Raw genomic sequence first — 20,198 nt, 5'->3', positions numbered from 1 at the left:
TACGTGCCGATTTAACTGTTGGGAATGTGAGAGAGCGGGGGGGGGGGGGGGGAGTTAGAAATCTAAGTTTATGTTTGAAAAAAATGTCGAAACTCTCAATAAAAGTTATTGAATTAAAAAAAGATATTACCATTCTGTTAGTCGCCGACCACTGTACAAGCTTTTCTAGATCTTTTTGAATCCTCCCTCTCTTCCCTAGTGTTAGCTATCCCTTCTAGCTTTGTGTCGTTGGCACATTTAATCCGTTTCCCATCACTTCCCTCCTCCAGATCATTTATAACAATGTTGAACATTTGTCTTCTGAGCTCCTTCTAGAATGCCACAAAACAACTGACTCTGGCCAAGCTGCGATCATAAGAGGGGAGCAGGGCGCTGCTCACTCCCTTCACCCATGCTCTCATGAGATTTACATAGCGGTGACTTGGGCCTCACCTTCTATATATACTAACCGCTACAGGCAGGAAGTAGCTGCTTTAGGAGATGGCGCCTCTGGCAGGCAACTGCTTGGTACTGCAGCTTCTCCCATCCCCTAGGTCTTGTGCTGCCGGTCCTTATAGTGATCACACTGTTACCTGTAATCTTCCTTTCCTCTGAAGGCTCCACAAGTTCTACTGCTGCTCCTATCAGGAACGGTTTCTGCCTCCAGAGGGATTTCCATTCCTGACAATCTGATTAATTGCTTAACCGCTCGTTTTCTCTTCTGTCCGTGGTAGCGGGAGGAAAAACAAACCGTCTATCTTGTGCTGCCGAGGATCCAAAGAAAGGACAACCACAGGTAAGAACCTCCTCCGATTGTCGGCTACACTGTTCTACTGCTATCCATCCCATCTATAATATGCTGTATACTGTCCCCACAGGAGGTCCATCTATAACATGCTGTATACTGCCCTGTATACTGTCCCAACAGGAGGTCCACCTTTTTGAATGAGGAATACTAAAGAGGCAAATAAGGATGTCCAATGTAAGACTGGTGGGAAAAGTGGCCTTTTCGGGATGGTAAATCCACAGTAGAGGACTGGGGTGTCACTAGGACCAGCAGCAATCTCCCCCGAATTCAGTACTTAGATCAGTTGGAGGGGGGTTATTTTCAGTGTATTTGATAAATTTAAAAAGGTACAAAATAAAAGTTATATTTCACAAGTAGGGTTTATTCAGTGATCATTACAGTAATAAGAAGGCTCATGGGGACAATTCAGGGTCGCTGCTCTGGAAGTAAGCCAGGATCTTCTATTCTTCCATCCACAATACTTCTCCTCCATGGATCGCGCTCACAGGTCACCTCAGGTACATAGAATTTGGGTGTTTGGCAGATCCAGTCTGACTCCACCCAGAAATAATCTCTCTTATTGACTGTTCACTGTCTGTGAATAACTGATGGGTTACATTTTTTCTATGAATCACAATCTGGTTTCTTCTCTGTGTGAATTCTCTGACAAGTTCCAAAATCTGATTTCATTCCAGAACATTTTTTCCATAAAGAAGATTAAAACAGCTTCTATGTTGTGTGGCATCTCTGATGTGTAGCAAGACCAAATTGGTTTAAAAAACATCTCCCACATTCTGAACATGGAAATGGTGTCTCTTCTGTGTGAATTCTTTCATGTCTAAAAAGATCTGATTTACTTGAAAAGCATTTTCCACATTCTGTACATGAATAGGATTTCTCTCCTGTTTGTTTTTTCTGTTCCTCCTCTGTGTGTTTTTTCAGATGTGCATTAAGATTTGATTTGTTTATAAAAGTTCTCCCACATTCTGTACATGAGTACGACCTCTCCCCTGTGTGAGTTTTCTCATGATCTGTAAGTTTGCCTTTAGTAACAAATCCTCTCCCACAGTCTGAGCATGTATATGGTCTCTCCCCCGTGTGATTTCTTTTATGTTTAACAAGATCTGATTTATTTGTAAAACCTTTCCCACATTCTGAGCAGGAAAACGGCTTCTCTCCTGTGTGAGTTCTCTCATGTATAACAAGACTTCCTTTACTTCCAAAGCATCTTCCACATTCTGAACATGAAAATGGCTTCTCTCCTGTATGAATTCTCTTATGTGTAGCAAGATATGATTTACCTGCAAAGCATTTCCCACATTCTGAACATGAATACGGTTTCTCTCCTGTGTGACTTCTCTCATGTACAACAAGAGTGGATTTATCTGTAAAACCTTTTCCACATTCTGAACATGAATACGGCTTCTCTCCTGAGCGAATTCTTTTGTTTGTAAACAAACCCGAACTTTTTGTAGACGGTTTCATACTTTTACCACACAGATTTCTTTTCCCACCGCCCTGTTCTGCACTTGTGGTAACCATCTGTGATTGGTCAGTAGAAGGTTCCTCATGATTAGGGGGATTACATGATGTATCTGTAGTGTAAAGTCCTGGAGGTACATTGATGGTAATGAGCTTTTCTCCTGAAGAGCGCTGCCCGATATCTTCATCTTCTACCTTATAATTTACCGATAACATGAGGTTTTCCTCAGAGGTCGCACCGGGATTGTCTGTCAGGATTAAAAATAGATTTCAGGATATTTTTTATCCAAATCACAAGTTTATAACATTGCTATTAGAGTGAAGACACATGTAGTTTTTAATTACATATTTTTGAGCCAAAGGCAGAAGTGGATCCAGCAGGAAAAACAAGAAGTCCTTCCTTTACATTTCCCAATCTTTTTGCAGTTAGTAATTACATGATATACAGTGAAGGAAATAAGTATGTGACCCCTTGCTGATTCTGTAAGTTTGCCCGCTGTCAGACATGAACAGCCTATAATTTTAAGCCTATAAACTGAAGAACAGCAGCAATTAGCTGATTATGGGGATAACCCGTTTCTGACGGCCAACCACGTTCTGCTGAGTGCTGGGCGTATGAAGCAGCGGTGGTGGGCCCGCCCAGCGCGGACATGGAGCTGAGCGCTGCAGTAGAGACTCCGCCTCCACAGAGATTCACTCGCTACAAACCGTTCCAACAACAGATCCAAGCCGGCTGGTCTGGATTCCAACGTGCGGTCGGCTAGGCTGCAGACTGACGGGGTCAGCGCAGACACCTAGCTGGGCACACACCGCCATCATGTGGACTGCATTCACCTCAGAGATCCTACTGACCGCTGCAAGCTAGCGGATTGCACGTACATACAGATGACAGTTTTGAATATCTGTACAATCTGTGGGGAAATGCAATGTAGGTCATGATATTAACTGGAAAAATGGTTAAAAGGACAGCGCTCTGAGAGTATACGTGGATTAGGATAAAACACGGTGGTGGGACTCACCCGGCGTCTGCAATATCAGCCCTAAAAGAAGGGCCAACCACAAACTGAGATGACGTCCCAGAGGTCAAAGAGAAGGTCCCAGGCCTGCGAATCCCAAGGTTTCCTAAATCTACCTTGGATAGAGGGCTTGAGTTTACCAGCACCATAAGCCCCTCCAACATTAGTTTTTACACCTGGAACTTTATGTTGAGGAAGACCCCTCACTTACAAAGACCCCCTTTAAATCGGTGGATATGAACGGCTATTTAGGTTTCAGCAGTAGTCATGCGAGAGGGTGGAAGATAAATACCTCCTATGGGCAAATCAGAAGGATACGGAGGAAGTGCACGGACACTAATGTATATATATCCACCGGTGACCTTGCGGTAAAAAACTAACGATTTTAACCCCTTAGTGACTGAGCCAAATTTTGGAAATCTGACATGCGTCGTTTAACATAGCATAACTCCGTAAACGTTTTGCATATCCAAAAGATTCTGACATTGTTTTTTTGCCACATGTTGTACTTCATTTTGGATGTAAAAAGAGACCGATATAATTTGTGTATATTTATTAAAAGTACCAATATTGGGAAAATTTTGAAAAAAAGTAATTTTTTTCACATTTTCAACTGCAATATCTCAAATATGTCCAAACATACTGTACAAATTTTTGCTAAGATTTATATTTCCATCTATTTACTTTATTCTGGATGCACATTTGAAAACCTTTTTTTTTTTTTTCAACCATTTAGATGATGTACAAATTTAACATTACTTTTGAGGAACACTTTGTTTTCCTGCACCAAGCCAAGTTTGCAAAGGCTCATGAGTGTCAGAATAATAGATACCCCCCCAAGTGACCCCATTTTAAAAACTACACCCCTTAATGTATTCACTGAGGGGGATCAGGAGTATTTTGACCCCACCGTTTTTTTTCCAGGAATTAATTTAATTTAGAAGAGAAAAAATAAAATTTCATATTTTTGCAAATGTCATTTTAAAGACATTTTTTTCCTATAGTGCCCATGAAAATGAGGATTGACACCCCAAAATAGATACCTCTGTTTGTCCCGTGTTCAGAAACATACCCATTGTGGCCCTAATCTTATGTGTGGATGCACTACGAGGCCCAAACTGAAAGGAGTAGTCGGTGTCTTTCAGAACATAAATTTTGCTTGAAAGCGTTTTAGGCCCCATAGCACACATGTAGAGCTCTTGAGCGGCCAAAACCAAAGAGAACCCCCACAAATGACCCTATTTGGAAAACTAGACCCCTTAACGAATTTATCTAGGGGTGTACTGCGGATTTTGACCCCACAGTTTTTGAATGAATTCAAGCAAAGCAAAAGGAAAAAATTGTGATTTTCGCTTTTGGCAATTGTGTCATTTTAAAAACAGCTTTTTTTGTACAGCACACATATGAAGGAAGACTTACACCCCAAAATAGATAACCCTGTTTGTCCCGTGTTCAGAGACAATACCCATTGTGGCCCTAATCTTATGTCTGGATGCACAACGGAGCCCAAAATGAAAGGAGTAGTCGGTGGCTTTCAGAACAGAAATTTAGCATGAAGGTGATTTAGGTCCCATTGCCCACTTGTAGAGCTCTTGAGCGGCCAAAACGACAGCGGACCCCCACAAATGACTCCCTCTTGAAAACTAGACCCCTGAACTTATTTATCTAGGGGTGTACTGTGTATTTTAACCCTACAATTTTTGAATAGATCTAAGCAAAGCAGTAGGAAAAAAATTACAATTTTCATTTTTTTGGCAATTGTATCAATTTAAAAACAGTTTTTTTTGTACAGCACACATATAAATGAAGACTTTCACCCCAAAATGGATACCCCCGTTTGTCCCGTGTTCAGAACCATGCCCCTTGTGGCCCTAATTTACTTACAGGACACATGGCTAGGCCTATAATGGAAGGAGCACCCGTTGGTTTTCAGGGTACAACGGAATAAATTCCAGGCCCCATTGACCACTTATAGAGCCATTGAGCGGCCAAAACTATAAAGAACCCCCTCAAATGACCCCATTTTGAAAACTAGACCCTTTAACAAATTCATCTAGGGGTGTACTGCGTATTTTTACCCCACAGTATTTGAATGAATTTAAGCAAAGCAGAAGGAAAAAATTACGATTTTCATTTTTTTGGCAATTTTGTCAATTTAAAAACTGTTTTTTTTGTACACTGTACATAGGAATGAAGACGTTCACCCCAAAATGGATCCTTCCATTTGTCCCGTTTTCAAAAACATACCCATTGTGGCCCTAATCTACTTACAGGAAACATGGCAAGGCCTGTAATGGAGGGAACACCCGTTGGATTGCAGGGCACAACTGAATTCTTATCCGGTCATGTGAGACCGGCCTAAGGTAGATCGCTACCTTTTTATCACGTGACCGGGGACCGCTCAACAAGGTCACTGCTCCAGGCTCTCGCGCGACATGGCAAGGAGATTTTAAATTTCCTGGGCTCCCCGCCTCCTGCGCATGTGTCCGGTGTTTTGCCGGCGGTCGCATGTGCAGAATCCGGGAAAGTTCACAGAGGAAGATCGCGTCGGGGTGCAAATACGGAGGCCTCCGGTAAAAAGTTTCATCTCATCTCACCGATCGCATCGGTGAGGGGAGATGAAGTTTCACGTTTTTTTTACTTTTGCGTTATGGCCATTATCCATTGGATAACGGCGAACACGTGACCAGGAACCGCTCACCGCGGCCCCCCCGTGAAATCTCCGGGCTCTTGGCTCAGTTTTGTAGCCAGGAGCAGGAAGATTTTAAGTTATCCTGGCAATCTACAGCGTTTGCGCATGCGTCTGCCACTTTGGCGACGGGCGCGTGCGCAGAAGCTGGGGTAAGGTACGCAAATAAATCCGCGGGCCTTAGGTACGTCATTTCATCCTCCCTCACGGATATGATCCGTGGGGGGAGATGAAACGTAAGCTTTTTAAACTTTTTTTTTACTTTTTATCCTTTTTTTTACTTTACATGATCACTGTTATCCATAGGATAACAGTGATCATGTCTCCGGTGAAATCTCTCTGCTCCTGGCTACACATGGCAGCCAGGAGCAGAGGGATTTTAAATTTCCGGGTCTCGAGCCCCTCTGTGCACGTGCCCGATGATTGACATCGGGCGCACATGCACAGACGGGGACTTCGGGTCCCGGAACAGCGGGGACATCGGCGGACCTGAGGGGAGTATTTTTACTTGTACTTGTACTTTTTTTTCAACTTTTTGAACTTTTTCGCGATTGCCGCTATCCAATGGATAGCGGCGATCGCGGTCCCGGGGACCGCTCACCGCGGTCCCCGGTAACATCTCCTGGTTCCCAGCTACCTTCAGGAGCCGGGAGCCAGGAGATTTTGAATCTGTCGGGGCACCTGGCCTTCTGCGCATGCGCGTGATGTCATGCGTCTGGCAAGCATGCGCAGAAGAGCAGCTCCGGGTCCCGGAAGACCCATTCACCGCGGGACATCTGCAACAAGCCGGGTGAGTATTTTCAGCTGCCCTGATGGATCCGATCCATCAGGGCAGCTGAATCTTTAACATTTTTCACTGTTTTATTTACTTTATTGCGATCGGCGCTATCCAATGGATGACAGCTCCATGCTGTCGGCTACCTGCAGGCACCAACAGCATGGAGCTGTGACGTCCAGAGCCTGAGGGGCATTAATCTTAAGAGGACGCATAATACTACGTCCTGAGGACGTAGTTTCCCAATGGGGCTGTCACTAAGGGGTTAAGAGATTCACTTTTGTCACCAACTACAATAGTCAACATCCTGAAGAAGCATTGCAGAGGGATACTCAAAAGTGACCCTTTCTTGGTCAACGAGTTACCCACTATTCCAAATGTGGTCTTCTGTAGAGGTAGTTCCCTTAAAAACATACTAGCCCCCCTTACACACGGACAAATGGATGTGAGAACCCTCTACTCCCGCCCTAACTGTGTGAACATCCACGGACAATTCCGTACAAACGGAAGGAATATTCAGACACTCGTTGGCGACATAGAGGTATAAAATAGCCCCAAGAGGTCTTCGGGTAAATATTCCTGAAGACCCCAGAATGGTCCCCGATGATGAATGCATTTCCAAATGTAATGTTAGACAAAATCATGACTAAGCGACATGGCTCGGTAGGTTGGCTCTAGACCAACGTCTTCTACTAGCATCCACCAGTGCTTCAGAAAACATGACGTATGCCCTGGAATATACCAAAACATTAGACAGTCACATGTGATAAACGTAAACGAGACCTCTCTGATTACGATAGGAAAGAGATCTTCCCGTGGGAGTATCATCATAGAGCCACCTTCAATAACTCATCCCCAAGAATACCGAACCCTAAGGAATCTTTCCCTAGATGTCAGGCAATACACTTACCATAACCAATCGTCTAATAACAACACCCAGATCAGACTCAATCTGCACCAAGAGAGCCCAGACACAACCTTTTCCCATGAACCTTTTCACAATTCGAACCTCTTTCACATAGACAGGCGACTCCTAGAATTCCAGCTAACCCAGCGAAGATATCATTATCAGACAGTCCACTATATTCTGTCAACCCTAACAATGCATTATCTCATGTGGCGCAGAATGCAGTCCTAAGGCCTCACTCAGGGCCTGAAGGTTGTGAGTTCAATCCCTGCATGGTTCAGCCGGCTCAAGGTTGACTCAGCCTTCCATCCCTCCGAGGTCGGTAAAATGAGCCCCCACAGCATTGGTTCTAGACAATATTTCTACTTTTACTCCTCCTTTCAGACTTCGGTCCATACCCTCCATTCCCCCTGGGATTGTCCCATGCTCTCCATGTTCTAATGCTTTAGCCATCACATTAGTAACAAACAATACTGTTAGCATTACATATTTGAAATATTTTTTTATATTCATGGCCAAAACTTCCAAACACTCTCCTAACAAGGAGAAACAAAGGCCACGGTGGAATTGTCAAATCTCCAACACAAGCAGCCAGTCTTATGTCAACATCGACACCTTCCAACAAAGGGGCCTCACTACCTGTAGTACGGAGCCCAATATCACAATTCCATCAACTCATGCAAGAATCTACTTGGACAATGAGATCCATGCGAAAAAGACCAAGCCAAGACAGTGAGGGACAAAAACCATCACAAAAAGGCCCAAATCCTCTCTCTCCCCCACTGCGAGTCCCGATGTGGGCCAAAAATGTAGAGTTTACGATCTATGTAAACTCAATCTCAATATGCAGGAATTGGAGGCTCCGGCCAAAGGCCTCTCTTTCTATCCATCAAAACCTCCCGATATTTCTCAACTTTTCATCGATTTACATACATTCACAAGAAAGCTTACCCTTCAAAGATTCAATAACATATCCAGTCCGTCCCCTACGACACTCACGATCCACTGCAATCTACTGCAGGAGTTTGTTCTTTAGATGATCCCATTCCAACAGATCCCAAACCTGTGAGCCACTTCTATTGGAGAGTTGGGGCGAGTCCATCCAGACATTCCTCACTCTGTAGATCCAAAACCAGGCGAAGTAATAATGTCACCAAGCTACAGACCCATACTATGAAACAATCAGGCCAAAACCCCAATATTGTCATAAAGAAACCGGTAAGGGCGGGGACAATAGTCGTTATGGACACCAGCCATTGGCATCAATTCACATATTGGAAGACCAACATTACTACATTAGACTCCCCGGCAGCCCGATGATCGGTAGTCACAGAGATTACGTCTCATGTTGGATCAGCCTACCGCACAGAACTGCTTCTGGAAGGTGGAGAGAAGCTTCATCTGGACACCAGATTCATACTACCTAAAGTGCATAAGAATGGAGCCCATCCACCGGCCAACCGATGATATCCGGTATCAATGCCATCACTGGCTGCTTGTCGGGAATACATAGATAAACGTGTGCTGACCCTTCCACCATATCTGCGAGGTCCTTCACCTCCTAGTCTCTAGGGATGTGAAGCTGCATCACAAAGCCCCGCTAATGCCAACAAAGAGCTTATTTATTAGAATCAGCCCGATTTATTTTACGCATCAAAGGGGTTTTACAGTTCTGAAAAGCTGGCGACCGATCGAACTGACAGCTGATTGGTGGAGATCTGCTCCGCCCCCTGGACCACCCTCAATCAGCTGTCCGTGATCAGGAGACCCCTTTAACCTCTTGATTTGTAGAGGAGTGATATCAGTGTTGTTGGTTACAGGGGGGCGCAGGGGTCTGTTGGGGGTCCTGTTCTCACTAGTATGGATGTAGGGGACAGGATACTATAGGTATATAGGGGCGACGTTGTGTACACAGCCCCCCTGCCCCTCTCTGTACTTGATGTCGGCCGCCTGACACCAGAAGCCCTCCAGCATCACTAGTCCCACCCACTGGACCCCCGGCAGAGGTGTCACATGACCGGCGGCACAGTCCTCTGTGAGTCGGGGCTCATCCTCATCGGTGTGTGCAGCAGGATGGCCTGTTAACCCTTTCCTGGCTTCTATCACCACAGGCAGCGAGGCTCAGCACTCAGCATGATAGGCCCTGAGCGGTCAGCGGACACCATGCGGCTGAATAATAGATTTGAGCAGATGACAGACAGGCATCAGCGGCGACCCCATAACAGCCGGATTGTGGCGCTAAAGTGGTTAAACTGCGTTTTCTCAGAAGCGGCCGTTAGTGCCGCGGTTTATCACATCCGATGAACCCAAATACCAATTGTAATGACTCACACAATTGTACGCAACCGCAGGGCGCAAACAGTACAGTAAGTGCGTCAGTGAAAAGGACAAGCACAATACGGCGCCAGGCATGTCCGCCCGTCACAGGACACATTACACAGGGCGGGCAAAAACACGGAGGCCGATACGCGCTCTGCTCTCTTCACGCACTCATAAACATTAGGGCAAGTTTAGCTGATGAACACAGAAGAGCCGGGAGGATTTCTATACATTCCCGGCCCCTCCTGCACCCAACACCGTGTATCACCGCCTGAAGGGCTACTAGAGCGCTAAGGAGCAACCGAACCTTAGGGACCCCCCAGCTCATCATCACCTACCTGCGGGAACGTCCTCCTCCACCTCACTCTTCCACGGGTGATCGCCCCTCATCCTCTCTTCTTCTACCTCCACTTTAATATCATCTTCACCCTGATGTGTCATATGGAAGAATTCAGTACAATATGGCAGAGGGGCGGGAAATATAACCGACCGCCGAACTCTATTACTGCAGGAGGAAAGAGCTCCACTCCTTATATGGAGCAGGACCAGAGAGCTCCACCCCCTATATAGAGCAGAAGCAGAAAGCTCCACCCCCTATATAGAGCAGGACCAGAGAGCTCCACCCCCTATATAGAGCAGCACCAGAAAGCTCCACCCCCCCTATATAGAGCAGGAGGAAAGAGCTCCACCCCCTATATAGAGCAGGACCAGAGAACTCCGCCCATAAATAGAGCAGGACCAGAGAGCTCCAACACCAATATAGAGAAAGCTCCACCCCCTAGATAGAGAAGGAGCAGAGAGCTCCACCCCCTATATAGAGCAGGACCAGAGAGCTCCAACCCCTACATAAAGCAGGAGGAAAGAGCTCTACCCCGTATAGAGAGCAGAACCACAACTCCACCCCTATATAGAGGAAAGAGCTCCACCACCTATATAGAGCAGGACCATAGTGCTCCACCCCCTATATAGAGCAGGACCACAGTGCTCCACCCCCTATATAGAGTAGGACCAGAGCTCCACCCCCTGAGATAGAGTAGGACGATAGGGCAGAGAGGCAGGAAATCTAACCAAAATCTATAACTGCTGGAGGAAAGAGCTCCACCCCCTATATAGTGCAGGACCAGAGAGCTCTGCCCCCTATAGAGAGCAAGACCAGAGAGCTCCACCCCCTATATAGAGCAGGACCAGAAAGCTCCACCCCCTATATAGAGGAAAGAGCTCCATCCCCTATATAGAGGAGGAGCAGGGAGCTCAAACCCCTATATAAAGCAGGATCAGAGAGCTCCACCCATAGATAGAGCAAGAGCATAAAGCTCTACACCCTCTATAGAGCAGAACCATAACTCCACCTCCTACATATAGCAAGTCCATAGCTCCACCCCTAAACAGAGTAGGACCAAAGAGCTCCACCCTCTATATAGAGCAAGTCCATAGCCCCACCCCTATATAGAGCAGAACAAGAGAGGTCCACCGCCTATATACAGAGCAGGACCGCCAAACTCTACTCGCTCTACAAAGCAGAACCACAGAACTCCACCCCCTATATAGAGCAAGTCCATAAAGCTCCACCTCCTAAATAGAATAAAGTGCTCCACCCCCTATAGAACAGGACCAGATAGCTGCACCCCTTATATAGAGCAGGACCAGAGACCTCTATCCCCTATATAGAGCAGGACCACAGAGCTCTACCCGATATATAGAGCATGTGGAAAGACCTGACCCCCTATATAGATGAGGACCACAGAGCTCCACCACCCATATGGAGTAGGACTGGAGTTCGAACCCCTATATAGAGCAGGACCACAGAGCTCCGCCCCATATATATATATAGAGGAAAGAGCTCCACCCCTATATAGAGCAGGACCATGGCTCCACACTCTATAAAGAGCAGGGCCAGAGAGCTCCACCCCCTAAATAGAGCAGGATTACAGAGCTTCACCGTATATATAGAGCAGGAGGAAAGCGCTTCAACTCCTGTATAGAGCAGGAACAGATAGCTCTGCCCCTATATACAGCAGCACCATATCTCCACCCCCTAGATAGAGCAGGGGCACAGAGCTCCACCCCCTATATAGAGATGGGGCATAGAGCGCCATCCCCTATAAAAAGCAGAAGCAGAGAGTTCCACCCCCTATATAAAGAAGGACCAGGGAGCTCCACCCCCTTATCTACAGAAGGACCATAGCTTCACCCCCTTTATAGAGCAGAACCATAACTCCACCACCTACATAGAAAAAGTCCATAGGTCCACCCCCTATATAGAGTAGGTCCACAGAGCTCAACCGCCTATATAGAGCAGGACGATGGAGCTCCACTCTTTACATATAGAGGAGGACCAGAGAGCTCGATCCCCCTATATAGAAGTACTACAGGGCTCAGCGCCATCTACCTGCTGGCTCTCCAGGACATCTTCCTCTAGACGGTCCTGGGAATACAGAGGATGAAGACATCTCTCTGGTGGGTTTCTCCTACTGGCTCCATCTGTGGAGACACACAGTGATGGGAGAACGTAGGCAACCTCATACCTGCCGCCTCTTACCTGGTGACCCCGCCTCCAGCATGGCGGCCGCGTACACATCCCGCCAGGCCCTCTACATACTCCCACTCCTCTTACCTGCTGACTCCGCCACCAGCATGGCGGCCGCGTACGCATCCCTGTACATACTCCTACTCCTTTTACCTGGTGACTCCGCCTCCAGCATGGCGGCCGCGTACACATCCCTCTACATACCCCCACTCCTCTTACCTGGTGACCCCGCCTCCAGCATGGCGGCCGTGTACACATCCCTCTACATACTCCCACCCCTCTTACCTGGTGACCCCGCCTCCAGCATGGCGGCCCCGTACACATCCCTCTACATACTCCCACTCCTCTTACCTGGTGACCCCGCCACCAGCATGGCGGCCCCCTACACATCCCTCTACATACTCCCACTCCTCTTACCTGGTGACCCCGCCTCCAGCATGGCGGCCCCGTACACATCCCTCTACATACTCCCACTCCTCTTACCTGGTGACCCCGCCACCAGCATGGCGGCCCCCTACACATCCCTCTACATCCTCCCACTCCTCTTACCTGGTGACCCCGCCTCCAGCATGGCGGCCGCGTACACATCCCTCTACATCCTCCCACTCCTCTTACCTGGTGACCCCGCCTCCAGCATGGCGGCCCCGTACACATCCCTCTACATCCTCCCACTCCTCTTACCTGGTGACCCCGCCTCCAGCATGGCGGCCCCGTACACATCCCTCTACATCCTCCCACTCCTCTTACCTGGTGACCCCGCCTCCAGCATGGCGGCCGCGTACACATCCCTCTACATCCTCCCACTCCTCTTACCTGGGGGCCCCGCCTCCAGCATGGCAGCCCCGTACACATCCCGCCGGCCCTCTACATACTCCCACTCCTCTTACCTGGTGACCCCGCCTCCATCATGGCGGCCCCGTACACATCCCGCCGGCCCTCTACATACTCCCACTCCTCTTACCTGGTGGCCCCGCCTCCAGCATGGCGGCCACGTACACATCCCGTCGGCCCTCTACATCCTCCCACTCCTCTTACCTGGTGGCCCCGCCTCCAGCATGGCGGCCCCGTACACATCCCGCCGGCCCTCTACATACTCCCACTCCTCTTACCTGGTGACCCCGCCTCCAGCATGGCGGCCCCGTACACATCCCTCTACATACTCCCACTCCTCTTACCTGGTGACCCCGCCTCCAGCATGGCGGCCGCGTACACATCCCGCCGGCCCTCTACATACTCCCACTCCTCTTACCTGGTGACCCCGCCTCCATCATAGCGGCCCCGTACACATCCCGCCGGCCCTCTACATACTCCCACTCCTCTTACCTGGTGGCCCCGCCTCCAGCATGGCGGCCGCGTACACATCCCACCGGCCATCTACATCCTCCCACTCCTCTTACCTGGTGGCCCTGCCTCCAGCATGGCGGCCGCGTACACATCCCGCCGGCCCTCTACATCCTCCCACTCCTCTTACCTGGTGGCCCCGCCTCCAGCATGGCGGCCCCGTACACATCCAGCCGGCCCTCTACATACTCCCACTCCCCTTACCTGGTGACCCCGCCTCCAGCATGGCGGCCGCGTACACATCCCACCGGCCCTCTAAATACTCCCACTCCTCTTACCTGGTGACCCCGCCTCCAGCATGGCGGCCCCGTACACATCCCTCTACATCCTCCCACTTCCCTTACCTGGTGACCCCGCCTCCAGCATGGCGGCCGCGTACACATCCCGCCGGCCCTCTACATACTCCCACCCCTCTTACCTGGTGACCACGCCTCCAGCATGGCGGCCCCGTACACATCCCTCTACATCCCCCCACTCCTCTTACCTGGTGACCCCGCCTCCAGCATGGCGGCCCCGTACACATCCCGCCGGCCCTCTACATCCTCCCACTCCTCTTACCTGGTGACCCCGCCTCCAGCATGGCGGCCCCGTACACATCCCTCTACATCCTCCCACCCCTCTTACCTGGTGACCCCGCCTCCAGCATGGCGGCCCCGTACACATCCCGCCGGCCCTCTACATCCTCCCACTCCTCTTACCTGGTGACCCCGCCTCCAGCATGGCGGCCGCGTACACATTCCTCTACATCCCCCCACTCCTCTTACCTGGTGACCCCGCCTCCAGCATGGCGGCCCCGTACACATCCCGCCGGCCCTCTACATACTCCCACTCCTCTTACCTGGTGGCCCCGCCTCCAGCATGGCGGCCCCGTACACATCCCGCCGGCCCTCTACATACTCCCACTCCTCTTACCTGGTGACCCCGCCTCCAGCATGGCGGCCGCGTACACATCCCGCCGGCCCTCTACATCCTCCCACCCCTCTTACCTGGTGACCCCGCCTCCAGCATGGCGGCCCCGTACACATCCCTCTACATCCTCCCACTCCTCTTACCTGGTGACCCCGCCTCCAGCATGGCGGCCGCGTACACATCCCTCTACATACTCCCACTCCTCTTACCTGGTGACCCCGCCTCCAGCATGGCGGCCCCGTACACATCCCTCTACATCCTCCCACTCCTCTTACCTGGTGACCCCGCCTCCAGCATGGCGGCCCCGTACACATCCCTCTAAATCCTCCCACTCCTCTTACCTGGTGGCCCCGCCTCCAGCATGGCGGCCGCGTACACATCCCGCCGGCCCTCTACATCCTCCCACTCCTCTTACCTGGTGACCCCGCCTCCAGCATGGCGGCCCCGTACACATCCCGCCGGCCCTCTACATACTCCCACTCCCCTTACCTGGTGACCCCGCCTCCAGCATGGCGGCCGCGTACACATCCCTCTACATCCTCCCACTCCTCTTACCTGGTGACCCCGCCTCCAGCATGGCGACCCCGTACACATCCCTCTACATCCTCCCACTCCCCTTACCTGGTGACCCCGCCTGCAGCATGGCGGCCGCGTACACATCCCTCTACATCCTCCCACTCCTCTTACCTGGTGGCCCCGCCTCCATCATGGCGGCCGCGTACACATCCCGCCGGCCCTCTACATACTCCCACTCCTCTTACCTGGTGACCCCGCCTCCAGCATGGCGGCCCCGTACACATCCCTCTACATCCTCCCACTCCTCTTACCAGGTGGCCCCGCCTCCAGCATGGCGGCCCCGTACACATCCCTCTACATCCTCCCACTCCTCTTACCTGGTGGCCCCGCCTCCAGCATGGCGGCCCGTTCACATCCCTCTACATACTCCCACTCCTCTTACCTGGTGACCCCGCCTCCAGCATGGCGGCCCCGTACACATCCCGCCGGCCCTCTACATACTCCCACTCCTCTTACCTGGTGACCCCGCCTCCAGCATGGCGGCCGCGTACACATCCCTCTACATACTCCCACTCCTCTTACCTGGTGACCCCGCCTCCAGCATGGCGGCCGTGTACACATCCCTCTACATCCTCCCACTCCTCTTACCTGGTGACCCCGCCTCCAGCATGGCGGCCCCGTACACATCCTGCCGGCCCTCTACATACTCCCATTCCTCTTACCTGGTGACCCCGCCTCCATCATGGCGGCCCCGTACACATCCCTCTACATACTCCCACCCCTTTTACCTGGTGACCCCGCCTCCAGCATGGCGGCCCCGTACACATCCCGCCGGCCCTCTACATCCTCCCACTCCTCTTACCTGGTGACCCCGCCTCCAGCATGGCGGCCACGTACACATCCCGCCGGCCCTCTACATCCTCCCACTCCTCTTACCTGGTGACTCCGCCTCCAGCATGGCGGCCCCGTACACATCCCTCTACATCCTCCCACTCCTCTTACCTGGTGACCCCGCCTCCAGCATGGCGGCCGCGTACACATCCCGCCGGCCCTCTACATCCTCCCACTCCTCTTACCTGGTGGCCCCGCCTCCACCATAGCGGCCCCGTACACATCCCTCTACATCCTCCCACTCCTCTTACCTGGTGACCCCGCCTCCAGCATGGCGGCCGCGTACACATCCCTCTACATACTCCCACTCCTCTTACCTGGTGACCCCGCCTCCAGCATGGCGGCCGCGTACACATCCCTCTACATACTCCCACTCCTCTTACCTGGTGACCCCGCCTCCAGCATGGCGGCCCCGTACACATCCCGCCGGCCCTCTACATCCTCCCACTCCTCTTACCTGGTGACCCCGCCTCCAGCATGGCGGCCCCGTACACATCCCTCTACATCCTCCCACTCCTCTTACCTGGTGACCCCGCCTCCAGCATGGTGGCCGCGTACACATCCCTCTACATACTCCCACTCCTCTTACCTGGTGACCCCGCCTCCAGCATGGCGGCCGCGTACACATCCCGCCGGCCCTCTATATACTCCCACTCCTCTTACCTGGTGACCCCGCCTCCAGCATGGCGGCCCCGTACACATCCCGCCGGCCCTCTACATCCTCCCACCCCTCTTACCTGGTGACCCCGCCTCCAGCATGGCGGCCCCGTACACATCCCTCTACATCCTCCCACTCCTCTTACCTGGTGACCCCGCCTCCAGCATGGCGGCCCCGTACACATCCCGCCGGCCCTCTACATACTCCCACTCCTCTTACCTGGTGACCCCGCCTCCAGCATGGCGGCCACATACACATCCCTCTACATCCTCCCACTCCTCTTACCTGGTGGCCCCGCCTCCAGCATGGCGGCCCCGTACACATCCCGCCGGCCCTCTACATCCTCCCACTCCTCTTACCTGGTGACCCCGCCTCCAGCATGGCGGCCCCGTACACATCCCTCTACATCCTCCCACTCCTCTTACCTGGTGGCCCCGCCTCCAGCATGGCGGCCCCGTACACATCCCGCCGGCCCTCTACATACTCCCACTCCTCTTACCTGGTGACCCCGCCTCCAGCATGGCGGCCGCGTACACATCCCGCCGGCCCTCTACATACTCCCACTCCTCTTACCTGGTGACCCCGCCTCCAGCATGGCGGCCCCGTACACATCCCTCTACATACTCCCACTCCTCTTACCTGGTGACCCTGCCTCCAGCATGGCGGCCCCGTACACATCCCTCTACATACTCCCACCCCTCTTACCTGGTGACCCCGCCTCCAGCATGGCGGCCCCGTACACATCTATCTACATACTCCCACTCCTCTTACCTGGTGACCCTGCCTCCAGCATGGCGGCCCCGTACACATCCCTCTACATACTCCCACTCCTCTTACCTGGTGACCCCGCCTCCATCATGGCGGCCCCGTACACATCCCGCCGGCCCTCTACATACTCCCACTCCTCTTACCTGGTGACCCCGCCTCCAGCATGGCGGCCCCGTACACATCCCGCCGGCCCTCTACATACTCCCACTCCTCTTACCTGGTGACCCCGCCTCCAGCATGGCGGCCCCGTACACATCCCTCTACATCCTCCCACTCCTCTTACCTGGTGACCCCGCCTCCATCATGGCGGCCCCGTACACATCCCGCCGGCCCTCTACATACTCCCACTCCTCTTACCTGGTGACCCCGCCTCCAGCATGGCGGCCCCGTACACATCCCTCTACATACTCCCACTCCTCTTACCTGGTGGCCCCGCCTCCAGCATGGCGGCCCCGTACACATCCCTCTACATCCTCCCACTCCTCTTACCTGGTGACCCCGCCTCCAGCATGGCGGCCGCGTACACATCCCGCCGGCCCTCTGCATCCTCCCACTCCTCTTACCTGGTGACCCCGCCTCCAGCATGGCGGCCCCGTACACATCCCGCCGGCCCTCTACATACTCCCACTCCTCCATGGAGAAATAGACGGCCACATCCTGACACCTTACAGGAACCTGACAACACAATATCCAGTCATCAGCCAGAGCCCCCCGCTAGAATGTCCCCCCACATTCCCCGCAGTCACCTCTCCTGTCAGCAGCTCCGTCATCTTGTTGGTGAGTTCTAGAAGCTTCTGGATCAGGGAGTGAGGATGGATGATGGGAGTCGCTGTCTTCTTCACTGCTGTGTACTCCTGTGGATGGAGGGAGACGCTCAGGGATGGCACAAATACAAGACAGATGGGAGGAATGGAGGGAAGTTCACCTCTCCGGTCAGCAGGTAGATGATCTCCCAGGTGACGGCTAATATCCTTCCGCTCATCTCCGTGCCGTCCATCGGGGCCTGAGGGGAGAGAGGTCACAGGGTACCGGCTGATAACAGAGAGCGCAACCCCTGTACTGCTGTATATATATATCCTCTGATACCGGCTGATAACAGAGAGAGCAACCCCTGTACTGCTGTGTATATATCCTCTGATACCGGCTGATAACAGAGCGCAACCCCTGTACTGCTGTATATATATATCCTCTGATACCGGCTGATAACAGAGAGCGCAACCCAGATGTGTATATATATCCTCTGATACCGGCTGATAACAGAGAGCGTAACCCCTGTACTGCTGTGTATATATATATCCTCTGATACCGGCTGATAACAGAGAGCGCAACCCCTGTACTGCTGTATATATATATCCTCTGATACCGGCTGATAACAGAGAGCGCAACCCCTGTACTGCTGTATATATATATCCTCTGATACCGGCTGATAACAGAGAGAACAACCCCTGTACTGCTGTGTATATATCCTCTGATACCGGCTGATAACAGAGAGCGCAACCCCTGGACTGCTGTATATATATATATATCCTCTGATACCGGCTGATAACAGAGAGCGCAACCCCTGTACTGCTGTATATATATATATATCCTCTGATATCGGCTGATAAGAGAGAGCGCAACCCCTTTACTGCTGTATATATATATCCTCTGATACCGGCTGATAACAGAGAGCGCAACCCCTGTACTGCTGTGTATATATATCCTCTCATACCGGCTGATAACAGAGAGCGCAATCCCTGTACTGCTGTATATATATATCCTCTGATACCGGCTGATAACAGAGAGCGCAACCCCTGTACAGCTGTATATATATATCCTCTGATACCGGCTGATAGCAGAGAGCGCAACCCCCATGTCAGCTTACTGTACTGCTGTATATATATATCCTCTGATACCAGCTGATAACAGAGAGCACAACCCCTGTACTGCTGTATATATATATATATATCCTCTGATACCGGCTGATAACAGAGGGAACAGCACACCAGGACTCGGTCTGTTTACCTTGCAGTGGTTGAAGGACCTGTGATGACGTCATAAGCAGATGGGCGGAGCTGTGGGTGTGGGTATCAGTGAGCAAGGACACGAAAATACGTGTCTGTCACGTGATCAGTGGGCGGAGCTCTGTAAGTAGAGGGAGGAGTAAAAGGCCTGTAGTGATGTCACCCCATGTGATCAGTACAGAGGGAATGGTGGGAGATGTAGTTCTCTTGTAGCTGCTCTCTGATAGGCTGGGTTCACACGGCCGCACCGTAAGCATATTAGCACTTTTTGCTTAGTTTAAGCAGCGCTGCTGATTAGAGCCACCTGATTGGCTCTTCGGCACCACGTGACTACACAGCGTGCACGCGGATTGCCTTCAGCAGCCGTGCACTACACCCGCGGCAGCAAGTGGGTCTATACACTTCTGTATGGCCATAATAATGCACTTTGTAATATACATTGTGCATTAATTATGAGCCATACAGAAGTTATAAAAAGTTTTTTACTTACCTGCTCCGTTGCTGGCGTCCTCGTCTCCATGGAGCCGACTAATTTTCGCCCTCCGATGGCCAAATTAGCCGCGCTTGCGCAGTCCGGGTCTTCTTATCTTCTCAATGGGGCTCCGTGTAGCTCCGCCCCGTCACGTGCCGA

The 20,198-nt window shown here is 51.6% G+C and overlaps 3 protein-coding genes across 7 annotated transcripts in view; 1 reads left to right on the top strand and 2 right to left on the bottom strand.

Annotated features, from left to right (window-relative positions):
- LOC136617429 (zinc finger protein 300-like) overlaps positions 1-20,198 on the bottom strand; it is a 1,148,901-nt gene that overhangs the window by 84,754 nt on the left and 1,043,949 nt on the right. Inside the window, exon 1 of one of the 2 annotated variants that reach the window (XM_066594259.1) lies at positions 13,517-14,059. The exons of the other annotated variant lie outside the window; for it this stretch is intronic. Within the exon in view, the coding sequence (XP_066450356.1) occupies positions 13,517-13,538 (22 nt within the window). The 5' untranslated portion in view covers positions 13,539-14,059. Of the gene's footprint in view, positions 1-13,516; positions 14,060-20,198 lie in introns of those variants that run through there. 2 annotated transcript variants of the gene reach the window in all.
- The window catches only part of LOC136617486 (zinc finger protein 84-like), a 522,213-nt gene that overhangs the window by 319,812 nt on the left and 182,203 nt on the right, over positions 1-20,198 (top strand). The gene's annotated exons all lie outside the window — the stretch shown is intronic.
- LOC136617243 (zinc finger protein 614-like) lies at positions 1,149-13,467 on the bottom strand. Of its 2 annotated transcripts, none has more exons than XM_066594242.1 (3): positions 12,344-13,467; positions 10,293-10,383; positions 1,149-2,496 (listed from the first exon to the last, which is right to left on the bottom strand). In XM_066594242.1, exons 1-3 carry the CDS (start codon positions 13,331-13,333, stop codon positions 1,496-1,498), a joined length of 2,082 nt encoding a protein of 693 aa, XP_066450339.1. In that variant the 5' UTR covers positions 13,334-13,467; the 3' UTR covers positions 1,149-1,495. The 2 variants fall into 2 exon arrangements, with proteins under 2 accessions (XP_066450339.1, XP_066450340.1); XM_066594243.1 differs by lacking the exon at positions 12,344-13,467 and adding an exon at positions 8,587-8,753.

This window comes from Eleutherodactylus coqui, chromosome 1 (assembly GCF_035609145.1).
Source record: "Eleutherodactylus coqui strain aEleCoq1 chromosome 1, aEleCoq1.hap1, whole genome shotgun sequence".
Lineage (NCBI taxonomy): Eukaryota > Metazoa > Chordata > Amphibia > Anura > Eleutherodactylidae > Eleutherodactylus > Eleutherodactylus coqui.
The sequence above is the reverse complement of the archived record's forward strand: the minus strand, read 5'-3'. Positions and strand labels throughout refer to the sequence as shown.

Coding starts and splice junctions, on each gene's coding strand:
- LOC136617243 (XM_066594242.1), bottom strand. CDS start 13,333: ATGTGTACGGGGCTGCCATGCTGGAGGCGGGGCCCCCAGGTAAGAGGA. Junction 10,384..12,343: donor ATGTCCTGGAGAGCCAGCAG/GTAGATGGCGCT, acceptor ATGACACATCAG/GGTGAAGATGATATTAAAGT. Junction 2,497..10,292: donor GGAGGAGGACGTTCCCGCAG/GTAGGTGATGAT, acceptor TAATCCTGACAG/ACAATCCCGGTGCGACCTCT.